Genomic DNA, 26121 nt, shown 5'->3' on the forward strand with positions numbered 1-26121 from the left:
GCCCCTCATTCCTGTACCCCCAAACCAGCCCCCCCAAACCAGCCCCCCAAAACCTGCCCCTCATTCCTGTACCCCCAAACCAGCCCCCCCAAACCAGCCCCACATAAACCTGCCCCTCATTCCTGCCCCCCCAAACCAGCCCCCCAATACTTGCCCCACATTTTCCCCCTCTCAGCCCTGTACCCCCAAACCAGCCCCCCCCAAACCAGCCCCCCCCACACCTGCCCCTCATTCCTGCCCCCCCCAAAACCAGCCCCACAGACCTGCCCCCCAAACCTGCCCCCCACTACTCGCCCCCCAAATCCTCCCCCCCCAAACCACCCCCCCAAAACCTTCCCCTCCTTCCTGCACCCCCAAACCCACCCCCCCACACCAGCCCCCCCCAACTGCCCCCCCCGCCCCGTACCCCAAGGCCTACCTACCCCCCAACCTGCCCCCCCCCCAAATTTTCCCCCCTCCCCCAGCCTCCCCCTCCAAACGAGCCCCCCCCAAACCCTGCCCCCCCAACCTACCCCCCAGACCTGCCCCCCCCACCTCCCCCCCCCCCAAATCTGCCCCCAGCCCCCCCAAATCTGCCTCCCCCCCCCCCCCCTCAGAGCGCCCGGGTTCCCCGGCCGGGCCCGCTCTCACCTGCCGTACCGAGCCGAGCCGAGCCGGGCCGAGAACAGCCGAACCAGCCCGAACGTTTCCGAACCGACCCGAACGTCGCCGAGAGTCAACGGCTCGACCCGAGGGGGGAAAAAAAAAAAAAAAAAAAAAAACCGAACCGACCCGAACCCTCCCGAACCGGCCCGAACGGAGCCGAATGGAGCCGAAAGGAGCCGAAGCGGCTTTTCCCGGTGTCGGCAGGTGCCGAGGGGGGGCGGTGTCCGCGCGACGCCGCCAGGGGGCGGGGGGGGGCGGGGGGGGGCGGGGGGGGAATATTGGGGGTCTCTATGGGGGGGGGTAAAAATATTGGGGGTCCCTGGGGGGGCATAAATATATGGGGGCTTTATGGGGGGGGCACGGGGGGGGCATAAATATTGGGGGTCTTTATGGGGGGGCACATAATGGGGGGGCATAAATATTGGGGGTCTTTATGGGGGGGCACATAATGGGGGGGCATAAATATTGGGGGTCTCTATGGGGGGGACATGTGGGGGGGTAAAAATATTGGGGGGACATATGGGGGGGAATGAATATAGGGGGGTCCCTGGGGGGGCAGAAATATTGGGGGTCTCGGGGGGGGTGATGGGGGGGCATAAATATTGGGGGTCCCTGGGGGGGGCATATGGGGGGCATAAATATATGGGGTCTCTATGGGGGGGGCACCTATGGGAGGGGCATAAATATTGGGGGTCCCTGGGGGGGGGACATATGGGGGGGGCATAAGTATAGGGGGTCTCTATGTGGGGGGGCATATGGGGGCATAAATATTGGGGGTCCTTGGGGGGGGCACCTATGGGGGGGCATAAATGTTGGGGGTCCCTATGGGGGGCATAAATATATGGGGTCTCTGGGGGGGGCACATATGGGGGGCATAAGTATTGGGGGTCTCTGTGGGGGGGCATATATGGGGGGGCATAAATATTGGGGGTCCCGGGGGGGGCATAAATATTGGGGGTCCCTATGGGGGGCATAAATATATGGGGTCTCTGGGGGGGGGCACATATGGGGGGCATAAGTATTGGGGGTCTCTGTGGGGGGCATATATGGGGGGGCATAAATTTTGGGGGTCCCGGGGGGGCATAAATATTGGGGGTCCCTATGGGGGGGGATTAATATTGGGGGTCTCTATGGGGGGAAATAAATATTGGGGGTCCCTGGGGGGGGGCACATATGGGGGGGCATAAATATTGGGGGGACATATGGGGGGGACATATGGGGGGACATATGGGGGGGCATAAATATTGGGCGTCTCTGGGGGGGGCATAAATATTGGGGGTCTCTATGGGGGGGACATATGGGGGGTAAAAATATTGGGGGTCCCTGGGGGGGGCACATATGGGGGGGCATAAATATAAGGGGTCCCTGGGGGGGGCATAAATATATGGGGTCTATATGGAGGACATAAATATTGGGGGTGTCTGTGGGGGGGCACATATGGGGGCACGTAAATATTGGGGGTGTCTATGGGGGGGAATAAATATAGGGGGGTCACTGGGGGGGGAATAAATATAGGGGGTCTCTGGGGGGGGGGACATATGGGGGCCTAAAAATATTGGGGTTGTCTGTGGGGGGGCATAAATATTGGGGGTCCCTGGGGGGGCACATATGGGGGCACATAAATATAAGGGGTCTCCGGGGGGGGACATATAGGGGAACACCTATGGGGGGGGCATAAATATAGGGGGTCTCTGGGGGGGCACATAAGGGGGGCATAAGTATTGGGGGTCTCTGGGGGGGGCATATGGGGGGGGCACCTATGGGGGGCACCTATGGGGGGCATAAATAAATATTGGGGGTCCCTGGGGGGGGCACATATGGGGGGGACTATAACTATAGGGGGTCCCTGGGGGGGGGGCACGCACCTATAGAGGGGTCCCTATGGGGGGGGGGGCACCCATGGGGGGGGGCACCCTTATACGGGGGTCCCTATGGGGGGGGGGCACCTATGGGGGGTCCCCATAGAGGGGGGGGGTCCCTATGGGGGGGGCCCCTATGGGGTGGGAGGGGCCATGGGGGAGACCCTATAGGGAGAGGGGGGGAATGGGGAGGGCTAGAGGGGGCGTGGCCTCCAGGGAGGGGGGCGGGGGCCTCTAGAGAGGAGGCGTGGTCTCTAGAGAGGGGGCGGGGCCCGACCGGCTCCGCCCCCGGAGGGGGGGCGTGGCTCGTCCGAGGCGTGCCCGAGGAGGGGGCGTGGCTCCCCGCCGCTGCGTCCCACCGAGGGGGCGGGGCTTGAGGGGGAGCGGGAGGAGCTCCGTGGTGCACCGCCCCTTTTGCACGCCCGTTCGCCGTTGCACGCCCCTTTTTGCACGCTCGAGCACCCACCCTCGCCCGCCCCTCCCCATTTGCACGCCCCTTTGCACACTCACCCACCGTCCCGCACGCCCCTTTGCCCACTCACCCACCCTCGCACACCCCTTTGCACACCCATCAACCCTCGCACGCCTGTTTGCACAAGCACCCACTCTCACACTCCCCGTGCCCACCCGTGCCCCCATGCACGCTCCTTTGCACGCCTACCCACCCTCGCACGCCCCTTTGCACACCCACCGACCCTCGCACGCCCCTTTGCACACGCACCCACTCTCGCACACCCCCGTGCCCACCCGTGCCCCCTCACACGCCCCTTTGCACACCCACCCCCCTTTGCACACCCATCGACCCTCGCACGCCCCTCGCACACTCACCCACCCTCCCACCCGCCCTTTGCACCCCCCGCACGCCCATTTGCACACTCACCCCCTTTGCACACCCACCCGTCCTCGCACGCCCCTTTGCACTCTCATCCACCCTCCCAAACGTCCCTTTGCACACCCATCATCCCTTGCACGCCCCTTTGCACACGCACCCACTCTCACGTGCCCCCCGAGCCCCCATGCACACTCCTTTGCACGCCTACCCACCCTCACCCACCCCTTTGCACGCCCATCGACCCTCACAAGCCCCTTTGCACACTCACCCCCCTTCGCACACTCACCCCCTTCACACGCCCACCCCTTGCACGCCCCTTTGCACGCCCCTTTACACGCCCACCCCTCCCACACGCCCCTTTGCACACCCACCCCCTTTGCACACCCGCTTGCACACTCGCCCCCCTTGCACACCCACCCCCTCGCCCGCCCCTTTGCACACTCAGCCTTGCACACTCACCCCCTTGCACACTCGCCCCCCCTTGCACACCCACCCCCCTCGCCCGCCCCTTTGCACACTCAGCCTTGCACACGCGGGGGGGAGGGGGGGCTCTTTCTCCGATACTTTATATTTGCAAATAAAATCCGGTAATTAAGTCGTTAATTAATTACACCCGATCCTTTATACACCGGGGGGGGGGGAGCGGGGGGAGGGGCAGCGCCGGCGGAGCGGGGGGAGGGGCGGCCGGGGGGGGAGGGGCACCTGGGACCTGGGGGGGGAGGGGGGGGCCTTTCTATATTGGGGGGGGGGTAATTAAACCCGGGGGGGGTTAATTAAGCCCCGGGGGGGGTAATTAAGCCCCGGGGGGGGGAATAATTAAACCCTGGGGGGGTAATTAAGCCCCGGGGGTTGATAATTAAACCCGGGGGGGGGCAATTAAGCCCCAGGGGGGGATAATTAAACCCCGGGGGGGGTAATTAAACCCGGAGGGGGGGCAATTAAGCCCCAGGGGGGGATAATTAAACCCTGGGGGGGGTAATTAAGCCCCGGGGGGGGTAATTAAACCCGAGGGGGGGGTAATTTAGCCCGGGGGGGGGAGTAATTAAGCCCGGGGGGGTGTAATTAAGCCCTGGGGGAGGGGTAAATAAACCCGGGGGGGTTAATTAAGCCCCGGGGGGGTTAATTAGAGCCTAATTGCCCCCCTCCCCGCTGGGGTCACAGTGTATTTGGGGGGGTCCCCCCCCTCCCCCCCCCGGAGGGGACCCAGGTGGGGGGCGGGGCGGGGGGGGTGGGCGGGGCATTGGAAGACATTCGTGTGATTGGTCGTTGCCTCGGAGGGGGCGGGGCGGGGGGCGGGGCGAGGCGCGACGACACGAGAGCCCTTAGAGACGGCCGAGGCCGGGGGGGGGAGGGGCGGGGGGTCACGTGTGCATGCGGGGGGGAGGGGTGGGTGTGCGAGGGCACAAGTGTGTGTGCGAGGGGCACGTGGGGGGGGCACGTGGGTGTGCGAGGGCACAAATGTGCGTGTGGGTGTGCAAGGGGCACGTGGGGGTGTGCGAGGGCACAAGTGTGTGCAAGGGGCACGTGGGTGTGCAAGGGGCACGTGGGTGTGGGTGTGCGAGGGGATGTGGGTGTGCAAGGACACAAGTGTGTGTGCGAGGGCACGTGGGTGTATGTGGGTGTGCGAGGGGATGTGGGTGTGCAAGGGGCACGTGGGTGTGCAAGGGGCACGTGGGTGTGTGTGGGTGTGCGAGGGGATGTGGGTGTGCAAGGGCACAAGTGGGTGTGCAAGGGGCACGTGGGTGTGCAAGGGGCACGTGGGGGGTGTGTGGGTGTGCGAGGGGATGTGGGTGTGCAAGGGCACAAGTGTGTGTGCAAGGGGCACGTGGGTGTATGTGGGTGTGCGAGGGGATGTGGGTGTGCAAGGGCACAAGTGGGTGTGCAAGGGGCACGTGGGTGTGTGGGGGTGTGCGAGGGGATGTGGGTGTGCAAGGGCACAAGTGTGTATTTGGGTGTTCAAGGGGCACGTGGATGTGCAAGGGCATAAGTGTATGTGGGTGTGTGCAAGGGGCACATGGTTGTGTGTGCAAGGGGCACGTCGGCGTTTGTGCGAGGGGCACGTGGAGGGGCTGGGTGTGCATGGGGCATGTGTGTATGTGGGTGTGCAAGGGCACGTGGGTGCGCAAGGGCACAAGTGTGTCTACAAGGGGCACGTGTGTGTGTGTGTGCAAGGGCATGTGGGGCGGCTGCAAGGGGCACGTGGAAGGGGGTGTGCAAGGGGCACATGGGTGTGACGGGGCACAAGTGTGTGTGCAAGGGGTACCTGGATGTGCAAGGGCATAACTGCGTGTGTGCGCGCGGCACGTGTGCATGTGTGGATATGAGGGCACGTGGGTGGGTGTGCAAGGGGCACATAGGGGAGTGTGTGTGCACGGGCACAAGTGTGTGTGTGTGAGGGGCGCGCTTGCGTGTGTGTGTGCAAGGGCACAAGTGTGCATGTGGGTGTGCAAGGGCACTGTGGGTGTGCAGGGGCACAAGTGTGGGTGCATGGGGCACATGCGTGTGCAAGGGGCACAAGTGTGAGTGCAAGGGGCATGTGTGCGTGTGTGTGCAAGGGCACTGTGGGTGTGCAGGGGCACAAGTGTGGGTGTAAGGGACATGTGTGTGTGCAAGGGGTGGGTGTGTGTGGGCTGCGTGCGTGTCTGTGCGAGGGCACAAGTGTGGGTGTGCAAGGGGCACATATGTGTGCAAGGAGCATGAGTGCATGTATGTGTGAAAGGGCACGTGCGTGTGCACATGGGGACGTGCGTGCAAGGGAAGGGGGAGTGCACGGAGCTGTGTGTGTGCAAGGGCACGTGGGGGTGTGCAAGGGACATGCGCACAGGGATGCACGAGTGCACACGGACACGTGTGTGTGCAAGGGAATGGGGAGTGCATGGGGGGGTGTGCAACGGCACATGCGTGTGCATGCATGTGTGCACGTGTGTGTGCAAGGGCACTGTTGGGTATGCACGGGGATGTGCCTGTGTGTGCAAGGGCACAAGTGTGTATGCCAGGGAATGTGTGTGCATGGGGAGGGGTGTGTGGAGGGGCACGTGTGCAAGGGCACATGCGTGTGCAAGGGCACATGTGCATCATTGGGAACACATGTGTGTGCGTAGATGGGAAAGCACGCGTGTGCACGGCTCCTGTTGCACGTGTGCCCACATGGGAACACACTCACATGTGTGCATGCGCGTGCAAGCGTGACACAAGCACAAGCGGCACACGCACCCCCACGCACGCCTGCCTCCGTGCACACACGCTATCACCACACACCCACACACGTGTGCAACCCGTGCACATGCACAACTGTTGCACGTGGGCCCGGCATGAGCACGCGCCACCCGTTCACGCACACAATCAGTGCACACACACACACGACCGATGCACACGCGTGAACCGTGCACACGTGCAATCGGTGCAACGGTTGCAGACGGGCCCCGTGCAAAACAGTCCGTGCACACGCATGAGCCATGCACACGCGCAGGCAGTGCCCACGTGCGATTTGCACGCATGCAATTCAAACACACGCGAGCCTTGCACACGCGCAGTCAGTCCGCGCCTGCAGCTTGCACGTGCGCGATCCTTGCACACGCGCAATCAACGCACACGCGCCACTCACGCGCTCAGCGCCCGTGCGCCTTTCGCACGCGCGCCATCAGCGCACACCAGCTCTTCGCACACACGCAATCGCTGCACGCAGGCGACCGCCGCACACGTGCAACTCGCACGCGCGGGAGCCGTGCACGCACGGGGTCAGCCCCCCCCCAGCCGTGCGATTTGCACGCGCGCCAGCCGTGCGAGCCCCCAAGCGGGCGTGCAAAGGCCGACCCCAGCCGTGCACACGCGTGCCGCTCCCTGCACGCGCCGGTCCCCTTGCACACGCGTGTGCCCGGCTCGTGCACTCGTGCCGGGTGTCCCCTGCCCCGGGGAGGGGGGGGTGGGGGTGGGGGTCCCATGGGTGGGGGGGTCCCATGGGTGGGGGGGGGTCCCTGGGGGGGTCTCTGGGGGGTCCCATGGGTGGGGGAGGGGTCCCACCCCCATTTTGGGTGCCCTGTCGCAAGGCGGGTGCCGGGGGCCCCCCCCATCCCCTCGCACGCCCCCCTCGCACGTCCCGTTGCAAGTCCACGTCCTGTTGCACGCCCCGTCAGACGCCCGCAGCCTCTCGCACACCCGGGGGCTGCCGCACGGCCCGTTGCACGGCCGCGTCCCCTTGCACGTCCTCTTGCACGTCTTCATCCCATTGCACGGCCGCGTCCCCTTGCACGTCCGCATCCCTTTGCACGGCCGTGTCCCGTTGCATCTCCTGTTGCAGGTCCCCGTCCTGTTGCACGCTTGTGTCCTGTTGCACGTCCATGTCCTGTTGCACGTCCCTCTCCTGTTGCACGCCCACGTCCAGTTGCACGCCCGTGTCCTCTTGCACGCCCCGCTGCACGCCCAGGTCCCTTTGTGTGTCCTGCTGCAGATGCTGTTGCGCGGCCACGTCCCGTTGCACGCCCACGTCCCGTTGCACGCCCATGTCCTGTGGCACGCCCACATCCCGGTGCACGCCCACGTCCCGGTGCACATACAGGTCTTGTTGCACGCCCACGTCCTGGTGCACATAGAGGTCCTGTTGCACGCCCACGTCCCATTGCACGCCCACGTCCCGTTGCACACCCGTGTCCTGTTGCACGCCCACGTCCTGTTGCACGTATAGGTCCCGTTGCACGCCCATGCCTTGTTGCACACCTAGGTCCTGTTGCACGCCTAGGTCCCGTTGCACGCCCAGGTCCCGTTGCACGCCCACGTCTTGTTGCACGTATAGGTCCCGTTGCACGCCCACGTCCTGCCGCACGTATAGGTCCCGTTGCCCGTACAGGTCCCGTTGCCTGCTCATGTCCTGTTGCACGTACAGGTCCCGTTGCACGCCCACGTCCTGTCGCACGCCCAGGTCCCGTCGCACGCCCACGTCCCGTCGCCCGTAGCGGTCCCATTGCCTGCTCGTGTCCCGTCGCACATATAGGTCCCGTCGCACGCCCGCAGCCCTTCGCACTCCCGCACCCCTTTGCACGCCCGCAGCCCGTCGCGCTCCTGCGTCCCTTCGCATGCCTGCGGCCCGTCGCACTCCTGTGTCCCTTTGCACGCCTGTATCCCGTTGCACGCCCACATCCCGTCGCACTCCTGTGTCCCTTTGCACGCCTGTGTCCCATCGCACGCCTGCATCCCATCCCATGCCCATATCCCGTCGCATTCCCACATCCCTTCGCACGCCCGCATCCCGTCGCACGCCTGCGTCCCTTCGCATTCCGCGTCCCGTCGCACGCCCGCACCCCTTCGCACGCCCGCACCCCGTCACACTCCCTCATCCCGCCGCACGCCCATATCCCGTCGCACTCCCGCACCCCTTTGCACGCCCGCATCCCGTCGCACTCCCGCACCCCTTCGCACTCCCACATCCCTTTGCACGCCCGCATCCCTTTGCACGCCCGCATCCCTTTGCACTCCCTCATCCCTTCGCACACCCATATCCCATCGCAGTCCCGCACCCCGTCGCACTCCCGCACCCCTTCGCACTCCTGCATCCCTTTGCACGCCTGTGCCCCGTCAGAGTCCCACGTCCCTTCGCACGCCCGCATCCCTTCGCACGCCCGCGTCCCTTTGCACGCCCGCATCCCTTCGCACACCCATATCCCGTCGCACTCCCGCACCCCTTCGCACTCCCGCATCCCTTTGCACGCCTGTGTCCCGTCAGAGTCCCACGTCCCTTCGCACGCCCGCATCCCTTCGCACGCCTGCGTCCCTTCGCACTCCCTCACCCCGTCTCACTCCCGCATCCCTTTGCACGCCTGTGCCCCGTCAGAGTCCCATGTCCCTTTGCACGCCTGTGTCCCTTCGCACGCCCGCATCCCTTTGCACGCCCGTGTCCCTTCGCACTCCCTCATCCCATCGCACGCCCATATCCCGTCGCACTCCTGCACCCCGTCTCACTCCCGCATCCCTTTGCACGCCTGTGCCCCATCAGACTCCCATGTCCCTTCACACGCCCGCATCCCTTCGCACGCCCGCATGCCTCCGCACGCCCGCACCCCGTCGCACTCCCTCATCCCATCGCACTCCCTCATCCCGTCGCACTCCCGCATCCCTTCGCACGCCTGTGTCCCGTCAGAGTCCCACGTCCCTTCGCACGCCCGCATCCCTTCGCACGCCCGCATCCATTCGCACTCCCTCATCCCGTCGCACACCCATATCCCGTCGCACTCCCGCACCCCTTCGCACTCCCGCATCCCTTTGCACGCCTGTGCCCCGTCAGAGTCCCATGTCCCTTTGCACGCCTGTGTCCCTTCGCACGCCTGCATCCCTTCGCACGCCCATATCCCGTCGCACTCCCGCACCCCGTCTCACTCCCGCATCCCTTTGCACGCCTGTGCCCCGTCAGAGTCCCATGTCCCTTCACACGCCCGCATCCCTTCGCACGCCCGCATCCCTTTGCACTCCCTCATCCCGTCGCACGCCCATATCCCGTCGCACTCCCACACCCCTTCGCACTGCCACATCCCTTTGCACGCCTGTGTCCCGTCAGAGTCCCACGTCCCTTCGCACACCCGCATCCCTTCGCACGCCCGCATCCCTTTGCGCTCCCTCATCCCATTGCACACCCATATCCCGTTGCAGTCCCGCACCCCGTCGCACTCCCGCACCCCGTCGCACTCCTGCATCCCTTTGCACACCTGTGCCCCGTCAGAGTCCCACGTCCCTTTGCACGCCCGCATCCCTTCGCACGCCCATATCCCGTCGCACTCCCACACCCGTCTCACTCCCGCATCCCGTCACACGCCTGTGTCCCGTCAGAGTCCCACATCCCTTCGCACGCCCGCATCCCTTTGCACGCCTGCATCCCTTCGCACTCCCTCATCCTGTCGCACGCCCATATCCCGTCGCACTCCCGCACCCCTTCGCACTCCCGCATCCCTTTGCACGCCTGTGTCCCGTCAGAGTCCCACGTCCCTTCGCACACCCGCATCCCTTCGCACGCCCGCATCCCTTTGCGCTCCCTCATCCCATTGCACACCCATATCCCGTTGCAGTCCCGCACCCCGTCGCACTCCCGCACCCCGTCGCACTCCTGCATCCCTTTGCACACCTGTGCCCCGTCAGAGTCCCACGTCCCTTTGCACGCCCGCATCCCTTCGCACGCCCATATCCCGTCGCACTCCCACACCCGTCTCACTCCCGCATCCCGTCACACGCCTGTGTCCCGTCAGAGTCCCACATCCCTTCGCACGCCCGCATCCCTTTGCACGCCTGCATCCCTTCGCACTCCCTCATCCTGTCGCACGCCCATATCCCGTCGCACTCCCGCACCCCTTCGCACTCCCGCATCCCTTTGCACGCCTGTGTCCCGTCAGAGTCCCATGTCCCTTCGCACACCCGTGTCCCTTTGCACGCCTATATCCCGTCGCATTCCCTCATCCCGTCGCACTCCCTCATCCCGTCGCACGCCCATATCCCGTCGCACTGCCACACCCCTTCGCACTCCTGCATCCCTTCGCACGCCTGTGCCCCGTCAGAGTCCCATGTCCCTTTGCACGCCCGCATCCCTTCGCACGCCCGCATCCCTTCGCACGCCCGTGTCCCTTCGCATTCCCTCATCCCGTCGCACTCCCTCATCCCGTCGCACTCCCGCATCCCTTCGCACGCCTGTGTCCCGTCAGAGTCCCACGTCCCTTCGCACGCCCGCATCCCTTCGCACGCCCGCATCCATTCGCACTCCCTCATCCCGTCGCACACCCATATCCCGTCGCACTCCCGCACCCCTTCGCACTCCCGCATCCCTTTGCACGCCTGTGCCCCGTCAGAGTCCCATGTCCCTTTGCACGCCTGTGTCCCTTCGCACGCCTGCATCCCTTCGCACGCCCATATCCCGTCGCACTCCCGCACCCCGTCTCACTCCCGCATCCCTTTGCACGCCTGTGCCCCGTCAGAGTCCCATGTCCCTTCACACGCCCGCATCCCTTCGCACGCCCGCATCCCTTTGCACTCCCTCATCCCGTCGCACGCCCATATCCCGTCGCACTCCCACACCCCTTCGCACTGCCACATCCCTTTGCACGCCTGTGTCCCGTCAGAGTCCCACGTCCCTTCGCACACCCGCATCCCTTCGCACGCCCGCATCCCTTTGCGCTCCCTCATCCCATTGCACACCCATATCCCGTTGCAGTCCCGCACCCCGTCGCACTCCCGCACCCCGTCGCACTCCTGCATCCCTTTGCACACCTGTGCCCCGTCAGAGTCCCACGTCCCTTTGCACGCCCGCATCCCTTCGCACGCCCATATCCCGTCGCACTCCCACACCCGTCTCACTCCCGCATCCCGTCACACGCCTGTGTCCCGTCAGAGTCCCACATCCCTTCGCACGCCCGCATCCCTTTGCACGCCTGCATCCCTTCGCACTCCCTCATCCTGTCGCACGCCCATATCCCGTCGCACTCCCCGCACCCCTTCGCACTCCCGCATCCCTTTGCACGCCTGTGTCCCGTCAGAGTCCCACGTCCCTTCGCACACCCCGCATCCCTTCGCACGCCCGCATCCCTTTGCGCTCCCTCATCCCATTGCACACCCATATCCCGTTGCAGTCCCGCACCCCGTCGCACTCCCGCACCCCGTCGCACTCCTGCATCCCTTTGCACACCTGTGCCCCGTCAGAGTCCCACGTCCCTTTGCACGCCCGCATCCCTTCGCACGCCCATATCCCGTCGCACTCCCACACCCGTCTCACTCCCGCATCCCGTCACACGCCTGTGTCCCGTCAGAGTCCCACATCCCTTCGCACGCCCGCATCCCTTTGCACGCCTGCATCCCTTCGCACTCCCTCATCCCGTCGCACTCCCTCATCCCGTCGCACGCCCATATCCCGTCGCACTGCCACACCCCTTCGCACTCCTGCATCCCTTCGCACGCCTGTGCCCCGTCAGAGTCCCATGTCCCTTTGCACGCCCGCATCCCTTCGCACGCCCGCATCCCTTCGCACGCCCGTGTCCCTTCGCATTCCCTCATCCCGTCGCACTCCCTCATCCCGTCGCACGCCCATATCCCGTCGCACTCCTGCACCCCGTCGCACTCCTGCATCCCTTTGCACACCTGTGCCCCATCAGAGTCCCACGTCCCTTCGCACGCCCGCATCCCTTCGCACTCCCTCATCCCGTCGCACTCCCTCACCCCGTCGCACGCCCATATCCCGTCGCACTCCCGCACCCCGTCGCACTCCCGCGTCCCTTCGCACGCCCGCATCCCTTCGCACGCCCATATCCCGTCGCGCTCCCGCATCCCTCACCCCCATCCCCTCGCCGTCGCCTTCTCCCCGCTCCCGGGCGCTCCCCACCTTCCCCCCCAGCACCCAGCACCCAGCACCCAGCACCCATCACCCATCACCCAGCACCCATCACCCACCACCCACCACCCAGCACCCACCACCCAGCACCCATCACCCAGCACCCATCACCCATCACCCATCACCCAGCACCCATCACCCAGCACCCACCACCCAGCACCCATCACCCAGCACCCATCACCCACCACCCATCACCCAGCACCCAGCACCCATCACCCAGCACCCAGCACCCAGCACCCAGCACCCAGCACCCATCACCTCTCCAAGAAGAGCTTGAGGGCCCGGTCGATGTTCATCCGGTGCCCGACGCGGGTGACCCCCAAATCGATGTAATCCTCCTTGGTGAGCGACGGCAAGTGGGACCCGTCGATCTCGTTATGGAGAAAACGAGCCCGGTGCTCCCCCAAATTTAAATATTCCAACCAATCGGCCACGTCGAACTTGCTCCAAAAAGCCAACGGTTTCGCCCCGAAAGGTTTATCGGGCGGCGGCGGCCTCGTGGGCGAAAGCGACCTGGCGGGGGGAATTTCGCCGAAAACGCCGGGCGCCCCCCGAAATTCGAAAAAACCGGCGTAAAGCGGGGCGGCGGCGGGGAGGGTGGGCAAGGACGCGGGGCGGGGGGCCGGGCTGCCGCGACGTTCCGTGGGGAGCGTGGCGGGACTCGGGGCGCGTCGCAGGAGCGGGGGGCGGACGTCGAGTTCGGTAGCGGGAGCCCCCCCGGATGAAGGGGATTTGGGGGGCGGCCAGTTGGGGAAAAGGGCCAAGGAGGCGGCGGCGGCGGCGGAGGGGGGGGGTTTGGCGGAGGGCGGCGGGGGGCCGGCGGGGTCGGGGAGCCTGTGGGGGGATTTTTGGGGGGGGGGTTGGTTTTTTTTGGGGGGGGGGGTGGAGGGGTTAGGGGGGTGGGGGGGGGTGGGAGGAGGAGGGGGGCAAAGCTGTGGGATGGCCGGGGAATGGGGGGAATGGGTGTAATGGGTGTAATGGGTGTAATGGGTGCTGGGTGCTGGGTGCAGTGGGTGCAAAGCCACGAGACATCCAGGCAATGGGTGTAATGGGTTGTAATGGGTGTAATGGGTGTAATGGGTGTAATGGGTGCTGGGTGCAGTGGGTGCAAAGCCACAGGACATCCAGGGAATGGGTGTAATGGGTGTAATGGGTGTAATGGGTGTAATGGGTGCTGGGTGCAGTGGGTGCAAAGCCACAGGACATCCAGGGAATGGGTGTAATGGGTGTAATGGGTGTAATGGGTGTAATGGGTGCTGGGTGCAGTGGGTGCAAAGCCACGAGACATCCAGGCAATGGGGTGTAATGGGTGTAATGGGTGTAACGGGTGTAATGGGTGTAATGGGTGTAATGGGTGCTGGGTGCAGTGGGTGCAAAGCCACAAGACAGGCAGGCAATGGTATAATGGGTGTAATGGGTGTAATGGGTGTAACGGGTGTAATGGGTGTAATGGGTGCTGGGTGCAGTGGGTGCAAAGCCACGAGACATCCAGGCAATGGGTGTAATGGGTGTAATGGGTGTAATGGGTGTAATGGGTGCTGGGTGCAGTGGGTGCAAAGCCACAGGACATCCAGGGAATGGGTGTAATGGGTGTAATGGGTGTAATGGGTGTAATGGGTGCTGGGTGCAGTGGGTGCAAAGCCACGAGACATCCAGGCAATGGGTGTAATGGGTGTAATGGGTGTAACGGGTGTAATGGGTGCTGGGTGCAGTGGGTGCAAAGCCACAAGACAGGCAGGCAATGGGTATAATGGGTGTAATGGGTGTAATGGGTGTAACGGGTGTAATGGGTGTAATGGGTGCTGGGTGCAGTGGGTGCAAAGCCACGAGACATCCAGGCAATGGGTGTAATGGGTGTAATGGGTGTAATGGGTGTAATGGGTGCTGGGTGCAGTGGGTGCAAAGCCACAGGACATCCAGGGAATGGGTGTAATGGGTGTAATGGGTGTAATGGGTGTAATGGGTGCTGGGTGCAGTGGGTGCAAAGCCACGAGACATCCAGGCAATGGGTGTAATGGGTGTAATGGGTGTAACGGGTGTAATGGGTGTAATGGGTGCTGGGTGCAGTGGGTGCAAAGCCACAAGACAGGCAGGCAATGGGTATAATGGGTGTAATGGGTGTAATGGGTGTAACGGTGTAATGGGTATAATGGGTGCTGGGTGCAGTGGGTGCGAAGCCACAGGACATCCAGGGAATGGGTGTAATGGGTGTAATGGGTGTAATGGGTGCTGGGTGCAGTGGGTGCAAAGCCACAGGACATCCAGGGAATGGGTGTAATGGGTGGAATGGGTGTAATGGGTGTAATGGGTGTAATGGGTGCTGGGTGCAGTGGGTGCAAAGCCACAAGACATCCAGGCAATGGGTGTAATGGGTGTAATGGGTGTAATGGGTGTAATGGGTGCTGGGTGCAGTGGGTGCAAAGCCACGAGACATCCAGGCAATGGGTGTAATGGGTGTAATGGGTGTAATGGGTGCTGGGTGCAGTGGGTGCAAAGCCACAAGACAGGCAGGCAATGGGTATAATGGGTGTAATGGGTGTAATGGGTGTAATGGGTGTAATGGGTGCTGGGTGCAGTGGGTGCAAAGCCACAGGACATCCAGGGAATGGGTGTAATGGGTGTAATGGGTGTAATGGGTGTAATGGGTGCTGGGTGCAGTGGGTGCAAAGCCACGAGACATCCAGGCAATGGGTGTAATGGGTGTAATGGGTGTAACGGGTGTAATGGGTGTAATGGGTGCTGGGTGCAGTGGTGCAAAGCCACAAGACAGGCAGGCAATGGGTATAATGGGTGTAATGGGTGTAATGGGTGTAATGGGTGTAATGGGTGCTGGGTGCAGTGGGTGCGAAGCCACAGGACATCCAGGGAATGGGTGTAATGGGTGTAATGGGTGTAATGGTGTAACGGGTGTAATGGGTGCTGGGTGCAGTGGGTGCAAAGCCACGAGACATCCAGGCAATGGGTGTAATGGGTGTAATGGGTGTAATGGGTGTAATGGGTGTAATGGGTGTAATGGGTGCAATGCTACAGGACGTCCGGGCAATGGGTGTAATGGGTGTAATGGGTGTAATGGGTGTAATGGGTGCTGGGTGCAGTGGGTGCAAAGCCACAAGACAATCCAGGCAATGGGTGTAATGGGTGTAATGGGTGTAATGGGTGTAATGGGTGCTGGGTGCAGTGGGTGCAAAGCCACGAGACATCCAGGCAATGGGTGTAATGGGTGTAATGGGTGTAATGGGTGTAATGGGTGCTGGGTGCAGTGGGTGCAAAGCCACAGGACAGCCAGGGAATGGGTGTAATGGGTGTAATGGGTGTAATGGGTGTAATGGGTGCTGGGTGCAGTGGGTGCAAAGCCACAGGACATCCAGGGAATGGGTGTAATGGGTGTAATGGGTGTAATGGGTGCTGGGTGCAGTGGGTGCAAAGCCACAGGACATCCAGGGAATGGGTGTAATGGGTGTAATGGGTGTAATGGGTGTAATGGGTGCTGGTGCAGTGGGTGCAAAGCCACGAGACATCCAGGCAATGGGTGTAATGGGTGTAATGGGTGTAACGGTGTAATGGGTGCTGGGTGCAGTGGGTGCAAAGCCACAAGACAGGCAGGCAATGGGTATAATGGGTGTAATGGGTGTAATGGGTGTAATGGGTGTAATGGGTGCTGGGTGCAGTGGGTGCGAAGCCACAGGACATCCAGGGAATGGGTGTAATGGGTGTAATGGGTGTAATGGGTGCTGGGTGCAGTGGGTGCAAAGCCACAGGACATCCAGGGAATGGGTGTAATGGGTGTAATGGGTGTAATGGGTGTAACGGGTGTAATGGGTGCTGGGTGCAGTGGGTGCAAAGCCACGAGACATCCAGGCAATGGGTGTAATGGGTGTAATGGGTGTAATGGGTGTAATGGGTGCAATGCTACAGGACGTCCGGGCAATGGGTGTAATGGGTGTAATGGGTGTAATGGGTGTAATGGGTGTAATGGGTGTAATGGGTGCTGGGTGCAGTGGGTGCAAAGCCACGAGACATCCAGGCAATGGGTGTAATGGGTGTAATGGGTGTAACGGGTGTAATGGGTGTAATGGGTGCTGGGTGCAGTGGGTGCAAAGCCACAAGACAGGCAGGCAATGGGTATAATGGGTGTAATGGGTGTAATGGGTGTAATGGGTGTAATGGGTGCTGGGTGCAGTGGGTGCGAAGCCACAGGACATCCAGGGAATGGGTGTAATGGGTGTAATGGGTGTAATGGGTGTAATGGGTGCTGGGTGCAGTGGGTGCAAAGCCACGAGACATCCAGGCAATGGGTGTAATGGGTGTAATGGGTGTAATGGGTGTAATGGGTGTAATGGGTGCTGGGTGCAGTGGGTGCAAAGCCACGAGACATCCAGGGAATGGGTGTAATGGGTGTAATGGGTGTAATGGGTGTAATGGGTGCTGGGTGCAGTGGGTGCAAAGCCACAAGACAGGCAGGCAATGGGTATAATGGGTGTAATGGGTGTAATGGGTGTAATGGGTGTAATGGGTGCTGGGTGCAGTGGGTGCGAAGCCACAGGACATCCAGGGAATGGGTGTAATGGGTGTAATGGGTGTAATGGGTGTAATGGGTGCTGGGTGCAGTGGGTGCAAAGCCACGAGACATCCAGGCAATGGGTGTAATGGGTGTAATGGGTGTAATGGGTGTAATGGGTGTAATGGGTGCTGGGTGCAGTGGGTGCAAAGCCACGAGACATCCAGGGAATGGGTGTAATGGGTGTAATGGGTGTAATGGGTGTAATGGGTGCTGGGTGCAGTGGGTGCAATGCTACAGGACGTCCAGGCAATGGGTGTAATGGGTGTAACGGGTGTAATGGGTGTAATGGGTGTAATGGGTGCAGTGGGTGCTGGGTGCAGTGGGTGCAGTGCCGCAGGACGTCCATGCAATGGGTGTGACGGATGCGATGGGTGCTGCATGCCACCAGACCTCCATGCAATGGGTGCAGTGGGTGCAGTGGGTGCAATGCCGCAACACGTCCATGCAATGGGTGCAGTGGGTGCAGTGGGTGCAATGCCACAACACGTCCATGCAAGGGGTGCCATGGGTGCTGCCTGCAATGGGTGCAACCGTTGCAACGGGTGCTGGGCTGCTTGGGGAGAGGCGTGCCACGCGTGCATGGGCACGACACCTCCATGCAACGGCCGCGATGGGTGCTGGGGTGCCACGTGTGCATTAGCGCAACGCGCCCACGCAACGGGCGCCGGGGTGCAACGGGCCCTGCGCTGCAACCTCCCAAGGCGCCCATGGGTGCTGCCTGCAATGCCATGACGTGTCCATGCAACAGGCCTTGGGTGCGGTGCCCCCCCCGACACCCACGCAATGGATGCGACGGGTGCTGGGGGGCAACGGGGGCAGAGGTGCAATGGGCATCGGGTGCTGCGTGTGCATCGCCCCGACATGGCTGCAACGGCCCCCCCCACCCCCATGCCACAGCTGCGATGGGTGCAATGGGGTGCAGCATCGCCCCCCCCCCCAACCCTTCCACGTAATGGGTGCAATGGGTGCAACGCCCTCCCCCATCCATGCAACGGCTGCAACAGCTGCTGGGTGCAGTGGGTGCAGTGGGTGCAATGGCTGCAGCATCCCCCCCCCGCCCCCCCATGCAATGGGTGCTGGGTGCAATGTGCGCGATGGCTGCAATTCCCTCCCCCCCCACCTGCAATGGGTGTGGGGTGCAATGGGTGCAGTGGGTGCAACATCCCGACCCCCCCCCCCCACCCCCCCCCAACCCGACCCCCTCCACCCCCGGCATCCCTGCAACGGCTGCAAGAGCTGCTGGGTGCAATGGGTGCCACAGATGCAATAACACCCCCCCCCCCCCCCCCCAAATCCACGCAACGGCTGCTGGGTGCAATGGGTGCTGCGGGTGCCACGCTCCCCCCCCAAATCCATGCAACGGCTGCTGGGTGCAATGGGTGCAATATGTGCAATGGGTGCTGCGGGTGCCATGGGTGCAATGCCACCCCCCCCCCCCCAAATCCATGCAACGGCTGCTGGGTGCAATGGGTGCAATGGGTGCAACAACCCCCCCCTCCCCCCCAGTCCATGCAACGGCTGCTGGGTGCAATGGGTGCAACGGGTGCTGCGGGTGCCACGGGCGCAAAATACCCGCCCCCCCCAAAAAAATCCACACAACAGCTGCTGGGTGCAATGTCTGCAATGGGTGCAATGGGTGCCACGGGCGCAACGTACCCCCCCCCCCCCGAATCCATGCAACGGCTGCCGGGTGCAATGGGTGCGATGGGTGCAATGGGTGCCGTGGGTGCAACGTACCCCCCCAAATCCATGCAACGGCTGCCGGACGCAATGTCTGCAATGGGTGCAATGGGTGCTGTGGGTGCAACGTACCCCCCCGAATCCATGCAACGGCTGCCAGACACAATGGGTGCAATGGGTGCCACGGGCGCAACATACCCCCCGAATCCATGCAACGGCTGCCGGGTGCAATGGGTGCAATGGGTGCAATGTCTGCAATGGGTGCAATGGGTGCCACGGGCGCAACGTACCCCCCCGAATCCATGCAACGGCTGCCGGACACAATGGGTGCAATGGGTGCAATGTCTGCAATGGGTGCAGTGGGTGCCGTGGGTGCAACGTACCCCCCCGAATCCATGCAACGGCTGCCGGACACAATGGGTGCAATGGGTGCAATGTCTGCAATGGGTGCAATGGGTGCCACGGGCACAACGTACCCCCCCGAATCCATGCAACGGCTGCCAGACGCAATGGGTGCAATGGGTGCCACGGGCGCAACGTACCCCCCGAATCCATGCAACGGCTGCCAGATGCAATGGGTGCAATGGGTGCAATGTCTGCAATGGGTGCAGTGGGTGCCGTGGGTGCAACGTACCCCCCCCGAATCCATGCAATGGCTGCCGGACACAATGGGTGCAATGGGTGCCACGGGCGCAACGTACCCCCCCCAAATCCATGCAACGGCTGCCAGACGCAACGGGTGCAATGGGTGCAATGGGTGCAATGTCTGCAATGGGTGCAATGGGTGCCGTGGGCGCAACGTACCCCCCCCGAATCCATGCAACGGCTGCCGGACGCAATGGGTGCAATGGGTGCCACGGGCGCAACGTACCCCCCCAAATCCATGCAACGGCTGCCAGACGCAATGGGTGCAATGGGTGCAATGGGTGCAATGGGTGCAATGGGTGCCACGGGCGCAACGTACCCCCCCGAATCCATGCAACGGCTGCCGGACGCAATGGGTGCAATGGGTGCCACGGGCGCAACGTACCCCCCCCGAATCCATGCAACGGCTGCCGGGTGCAATGGGTGCAATGGGTGCAATGGGTGCCACGGGTGCAACATACCCCCCCGAATCCATGCAACGGCTGCCGGGTGCAATGGGTGCAATGGGTGCAATGGGTGCAATGTCTGCAATGGGTGCAATGGGTGCCACGGGCGCAACGTACCCCCCCAAATCCATGCAACGGCTGCCAGACGCAATGGGTGCAATGGGTGCAATGGGTGCCGCGGGCGCAACGTACCCCCCTGAATCCATGCAACGGCTGCCGGACGCAATGGGTGCAATGGGTGCCACGGGCGCAACGTACCCCCCCGAATCCATGCAACGGCTGCCGGACGCAATGGGTGCAATGGGTGCAATGTCTGCAATGGGTGCAATGGGTGCCACGGGCGCAACGTACCCCCCCAAATCCATGCAACGGCTGCCAGACGCAATGGGTGCAATGGGTGCAATGGGTGCCGCGGGCGCAACGTACCCCCCTGAATCCATGCAACGGCTGCCGGACGCAATGGGTGCAATGGGTGCCACGGGCGCAACGTACCCCCCCGAATCCATGCAACGGCTGCCGGACGCAATGGGTGCAATGGGTGCAATGGGTGCAATGGGTGCCACGGGCGCAACGTACCCCCCCGAATCCATGCAACGGCTGCCAGACGCAATGGGTGCAATGGGTGCAATGGGTGCAATGGGTGCCACGGGCGCAACGTACCCCCCCGAATCCATGCAACGGCTGCCAGACGCAATGGGTGCAATGGGTGCAATGTCTGCAATGGGTGCTGCGGGCGCAACGTACCCCCCCCCCCCCAAATCCACACAACAGCTAACGGGTGCAACGGGCCCCCTCGCAATCCATGCAACAGCCGCAGCGCCCGCGCCCCTCCCCAAATCCCTGCAAAACACCCCCCCCCCCCCCACCCAATGGGTGCTGCCCCCCCCCTTATTTTTTTTTTTTTTTCCTTTTTTCCTCTTTTTTCTCCCCAAACCTACCTGTGTCTCCCCGGGGCGCCGCCCCTGTCTCCCCCGAAGGGTCCCTCTCCCGCCGCCTGGGCCAAGCCGCGGCGATTCCTCCTCCGCCGATTCCTCCTCGTCCGGCCTCTTCCCAAATTTCGGCCCTTCGGCCGTCGCCCCCCCTCGCCGCTCCCCCCCCCCCGCGCCCCCTGCTCCTCGCCCGCTCCCCCCGTCGCCCGAGGGCCCGTAGGGTGGGGGTCCCTCCCCGCTTTCGGCCGGGTGGTCGCTGCTGCTGCGGCTGTCGACTTCTTCGATCCCCGAATCGGTGACGGGGTCGGCGCCTTCGGGGACCCCCCCCCCGATACCTAAAGGCCCCGAGGGGCCGGTGGCGGCGCCCCCCCCCCGGCGGTTTTCGGGGGTCCCTTGGGTGAGGGTGGCCACTTCGCTGTCGTAGGAGGTGAGGCTGGAGGCGGTGGAGTCGCCTACGGGGGGGCCCTCCGGCCCCTCGAAACTGTTGGCGAATTCCAAGGGGGGGGGCAACGGTTCGGCCAAGAGCAGCTCCTCGTCCCCGTCCACCGAAGGAGCCGGGGGGGGCAACGCCAACAGGCCCCCGGCTTCGGCGAAACGCACCCGCAATTCCAACCGGCCCTCGGCGGAAGGGGGCGAGGGAGAGACGGGGGGGGCGGCGGGGGGGGGGACCCCAAGTTTCGGCCGGCGACGGGGGGCGGCCGCTTCGTCTCGGGCTGCCGGGGGGGCCGGTTTGCTTTTCGGTAAGGGCGAAGCGGCGGGTTGCAACGCGGCCAAAGCCAAGGGTAACGACGCGCCCCCCCCGCGGAAAGCGGCCGCCGGCCCCCCCCCCGCTTTGCAACGAAGCCCCCTCCGGCGTCAACGGCACGAGGCCGGCGCGGAAGGCGGCCAAACCGGCTTGCAACGGCGCCGAATCCGGCCTCGCCGCGCCCCCCCCGGCGTGCGAAGCCGCCGCCGCCGCCCCCCCCGGTTGCAAAACCGCCAAACCGGCCGGCAAAACGCCGCTTGCCGCTTGCGAAGGTTGGCGCAAAGCCGCCAAGCCCGTCGGCGCCAAGGCCGCCAAACCGGCCGGCAACGCCGTTAAACCGGCCGCTAAAGGCCCCAAGCCGGGTTGCGCCGCCGCCGGTTGCGCCGCCGCCGGTTGCGACGCCGCCGCCGGCTGCAACAACGCCGGCTGCAGCGCCGCCGCCAAGCTCTTGCAACCCGCCGGCGTGGCCGAAGACGCGCCGGCGCGGGCCGGCGTCGAGACCAGGTGCGAAGGCGTGGCGGCGGCGTGGCCGGGCGTGGCGGCGGCGTGGCCGGGCGTGGCGCCGGGCGCGGCCACGCTGCTAAAAGCGCTTCCCCCTCCGGTACCTTTGCGGTAAGGCCGCGGCGGAAAAACTTCGCCGGCGAACATGCCTTCGTCGATGCTTTTGGAATGGCGGAGGCGGGGGGGAGCGGCCAGGACCCCCCCGGCGGCATCTTCCTCTTCCTCGGTGGAGAGGAAGAGCGCGGACCTTCGCCGCGCGTCCCCCCCCCCCCACTCCCTCCTGGCCGCCCCCACCAAAGCCGCCCCGAATTGGGAGGTGAAGTCGAAAGCGGGCGGCGGAGGAGGAGGAGGAGGAGGGTGGGGGGGGGATGAAGATACCCCCCCCACCACCGATGGGGGGGGGACGTCGCCGGGACCCCCGCTCCCCCCTTCGGCTTCCACGCTGCTGCCCCGGCTGCTTCGCCCGCTGCTGCTGGTGGAGGGGGCTTTTACCACGATGGTGGGGATGGCGATAGAACTTTTGTCCCCCCCCGGACCCCCCCCCAGCCCCCCCCCACCCCCCCCGCCTTCCTCCACCTTCGTCTGCTTCACCAAAGGGCCTTTGCGACGTAAAGGTTTGGGGGGACCCCCCCCTCCCAAACCGGGGCCCGGCGTCATCGTCCCCCCCCCCGCCGCTTCCTCGCCCCCCGAAATTATAAAGGCGCCAAGGACCCCCCCCCCCTGGTCCCGTTCCCACGCTTCGAGGGGTGGCGGCACCCAAAGGTGCCGGGGGGGTGCTGTAGGGGGGTTCGGGGGGAGACGTGGTAGGTGGGGGGGGGGATGTCGTCCGAACCGGGAACCGAAAGGCTGCGGCTGAATTTTCCGCTGGGGGGGGCCAGGAAGGGTTTGTCCTCCTCGGGGGCACCTGGAAAAGGGGGGGGGGAAGGGGGATTCAGGTGTCTGGGTGACCCCCCCCCCCCCAAAAGGGGACCCAGGTCTCCAGGGGATCTCCCCACTAGGAGGGGACCCCCCCCCAAAAGGGGACTCAGGTGTCTGGGTGACCCCCCCCCCCCCACCCAAAAGGGGACCCAAACATCCAGGGGACCCCCCCACTAGGAGGGGACACCCCCCAAAAGGGGACCCAGGTGTCCAGGAGACCCCCCCACCAAGAGGGGACCCCCCCCAAAAGGGGATCCAGGTGTCCAGGGTGACCCCCCCCCCACCCAAAAGGGGACCCAAGCATCCAGGGGACCCCCCCACCAAGAGGGGACCCCCCCAAAAGGGGACTCAGGTGTCTGGGTGACACCCCCCCACCCAAAAGGGGACCCAGGTGTCCAGGGGACCCCCCCACTAGGAGGGGGACCCCCCCCCCCAAAAGGGGATCCAGGTGTCCAGGGGGACCCCCCCCACACCCAAAAGGGGACCCAAGCATCCAGGAGACCCCCCCACCAAGAGGGGACCCCCCCCAAAAGGGGATCCAGGTGTCCAGGGTGACCCCCCCCCACCCAAAAGGGGACCCAAGCATCCAGGGGACCCCCCCACCAAGAGGGGACCCCCCCAAAAGGGGACCCAGGTGTCCAGGGGACCCCCCCACTAGGAGGGGACCCCCCCCCCAAAAGGGGATCCAGGTGTCTGGGTGCCCCCCCCCACCCAAGAAAGGACCCAAGCCTCCAGGTGACCCCCCCCCAAGAGTGGGGACCCCCCCAGGAGGGGACCCAAGCACCCAGGGACCCCCCCCCCATAAGGGACCCAGGCATCCAGACCCTTTCTTCCCCCCCCCGGCCCCAGGGGTCTGGGGTGCCCCCCCATCACCCCCCCCCCACCCAAGGCGCGGGGGGGGGGCACCCAAGCACCCACCGATGGATTTCTGGCGCAGCATGAGGCCGTGGGGGGGGCCGGGGGGGAGGAAGGGTCGGTCGAAGCCCCCCGGTCCCATGCGGTGAGCCTCGAAGGGGGCCTGGGGGGGGGGCAAGGGGGGGGGTCTTGTCAGGGCAAATGGGTGTCTGGGACCCCCCCACCCTAAAGGACCCAGACACCCAGAACCCCCCCCCAGTCACTGGGGACCCCCCACCCTAAGGGACCCAGACATTGGGGACCCCCCCTTAGGTGTCTGAGACCCCCCCTAAGAGACCCAGACACCCAGGACCCCCCCCAGTCACTGGGCACCCCCCACCCTAAGGGACCCAGGTTTCTGGGACCCCCCCCCACCCAAAGGGACCCAGACACCGGGGACCCCCCACCCTAAAGGACCCAGACACCCAGGACCCCCCCAGTCCTTGGGGGACCCCCCCCACCCTAAGGGACCCAGATATTGGGACCCCCCCACCCTAAGGGACCAGACACCCAGGACCCCCCCCCAGTAATTGGGGACCCCCCACCCTAAAGGACCCAGACACTGGGGACCCCCCCCAGTCACTGGGCACCCCCCACCCTAAGGGACCCAGATATTGGGGACCCCCCCACCCTAAAGGACCCAGACACCCAGGACCCCCCCCCAGTCACTGGGACCCCCCCACCCTAAGGGACCACCCAGGACCCCCACCCTTAAGTGTCTGGGACCCCCCCCTAAGGGACCCAGACGCCCAGGACCCCCCCCAGTCACTGGGGCCCCCCCCACCCTAAGGGACCCAGATATTGGGGACCCCCCCACCCTAAAGGACCCAGACACCCAGGACCCCCCCCCAGTCACTGGGACCCCCCCACCCTAAGGGACCACCCAGGACCCCCACCCTTAAGTGTCTGGGACCCCCCCCAAGGGACCCAGACACCCAGGACCCCCCCCAGTCACTGGTGACCCCCCCACACTAAGGGACCCAGACATTGGGGACCCCCCCACCCTAAGGGACCCAGACACCCAGGACCCCCCCCAAGTCCTTGGGCCCCCCCCCACCCTAAGGGACCCAGGTATCTTGCCCCCCCCCCACCCCCCACCCAAAGGGACCCAAACACTGGGGGGACCCCCCCCCAGGTATGTGGGACCCCCCCCACCCACCTCGGGGCTGAAGAAGCCTTTGGGGCGAGTTTTGCCCAGGGGGGGCAAGGGGGGGCCCGGCCCCTCCCCCGCACTGATGCTCTGCTGGGCGGCCGCCAGGATCTCGTCCAGTTTGTCTGGGGGGGGGGGGCAGGTGACTGAGAGGGACCCCCCCCCCCCCCACCCAGCACCCACCCAGCACCCCCCCACCCATGGCACCCAGGCATCAGGGACACCCCCCCCCCAGGGGACGCAGGTGGCAGGGACCCCCCCCCCCCAGGGACCCCCCCCACCCATGGCACCCAAGTATCAGGGACCCCCCCCCACCCCAAGGGACTCCCCCCCCCCACCCAAAGGGAACCCCCCACCCATGGCACCCAAGTATCAGGGACCCCCCCCATCCCAAAGGGACCCCTCAAGGGACCCCCCCACCCATAAGCACCCCCCCGACAGGGACCCCCCCCCCACCCCAAGGGAACCCCCCCAGGGCCCCCCCACCCATGGCACCCAAGTATCAGGGCCCCCCCCACACCCTAAAGGGACCCCCCCAGGGGCCCCCCCACCCCAAGAGACCCCCCCCAGGGACCCCCCACCCATGGGACCCCCCCCAGGGACCCCCCACCCATGGCACCCAAGCAACAGGGACCCCCCCACACCCCTCAAGGGACCCTCCCCACCCCAAGGGACCACCCCAGGGACCCCCTCCACCCCAAAAGACCCCCCCAGGGACCCCCCCCCACCCATGGGACCCCCCCCCCAGGGACCCCCCACCCATGGCACCCAAGCATCAAGGACCCCCCCCCCCTCCACCCAAAGGGACCCAGGTGTCCAAGACCCCCCCCCACCCCAATCTCCAGGGCACCCAGGCATTCGGGACCCCCCCCCCCCAACCTCCAGGGGACCCCCCCCACCCATGGGACCCCCCCCACCCATGGGACCCCCCCCCAGGCCCTCACTGAGCGCCATCTGATAGACC

The 26121-nt window shown here is 64.8% G+C and overlaps 2 protein-coding genes across 2 annotated transcripts in view; both read right to left on the reverse strand.

Annotated features, from left to right (window-relative positions):
• SYT3 (synaptotagmin 3) overlaps positions 1-740 on the reverse strand; it is a 32970-nt gene extending 32230 nt beyond the window's left edge. The window contains 1 exon segment of the mRNA XM_069777772.1: positions 631-740. The gene's annotated coding sequence lies outside the window, so the exon portion shown is untranslated.
• Positions 741-7289: 6549 nt separating this feature from the next.
• LOC138684021 (SH3 and multiple ankyrin repeat domains protein 1-like) lies at positions 7290-26117 on the reverse strand (the record flags this gene model as incomplete). The annotated part of the gene is given in 8 exon segments (XM_069777771.1): positions 7290-8200; positions 20959-21779; positions 21841-22139; positions 22276-23012; positions 23014-23099; positions 24032-24131; positions 25167-25282; positions 26102-26117. Coding segments are annotated over 8 exon segments (2910 nt in total), but the record flags the coding sequence as incomplete, so codon positions are not given.
• Positions 26118-26121: the final 4 nt, after the last annotated feature.

This window comes from Haliaeetus albicilla, unplaced genomic scaffold (assembly GCF_947461875.1).
Source record: "Haliaeetus albicilla unplaced genomic scaffold, bHalAlb1.1 scaffold_175, whole genome shotgun sequence".
Classification (NCBI taxonomy): Eukaryota; Metazoa; Chordata; class Aves; order Accipitriformes; family Accipitridae; genus Haliaeetus; species Haliaeetus albicilla.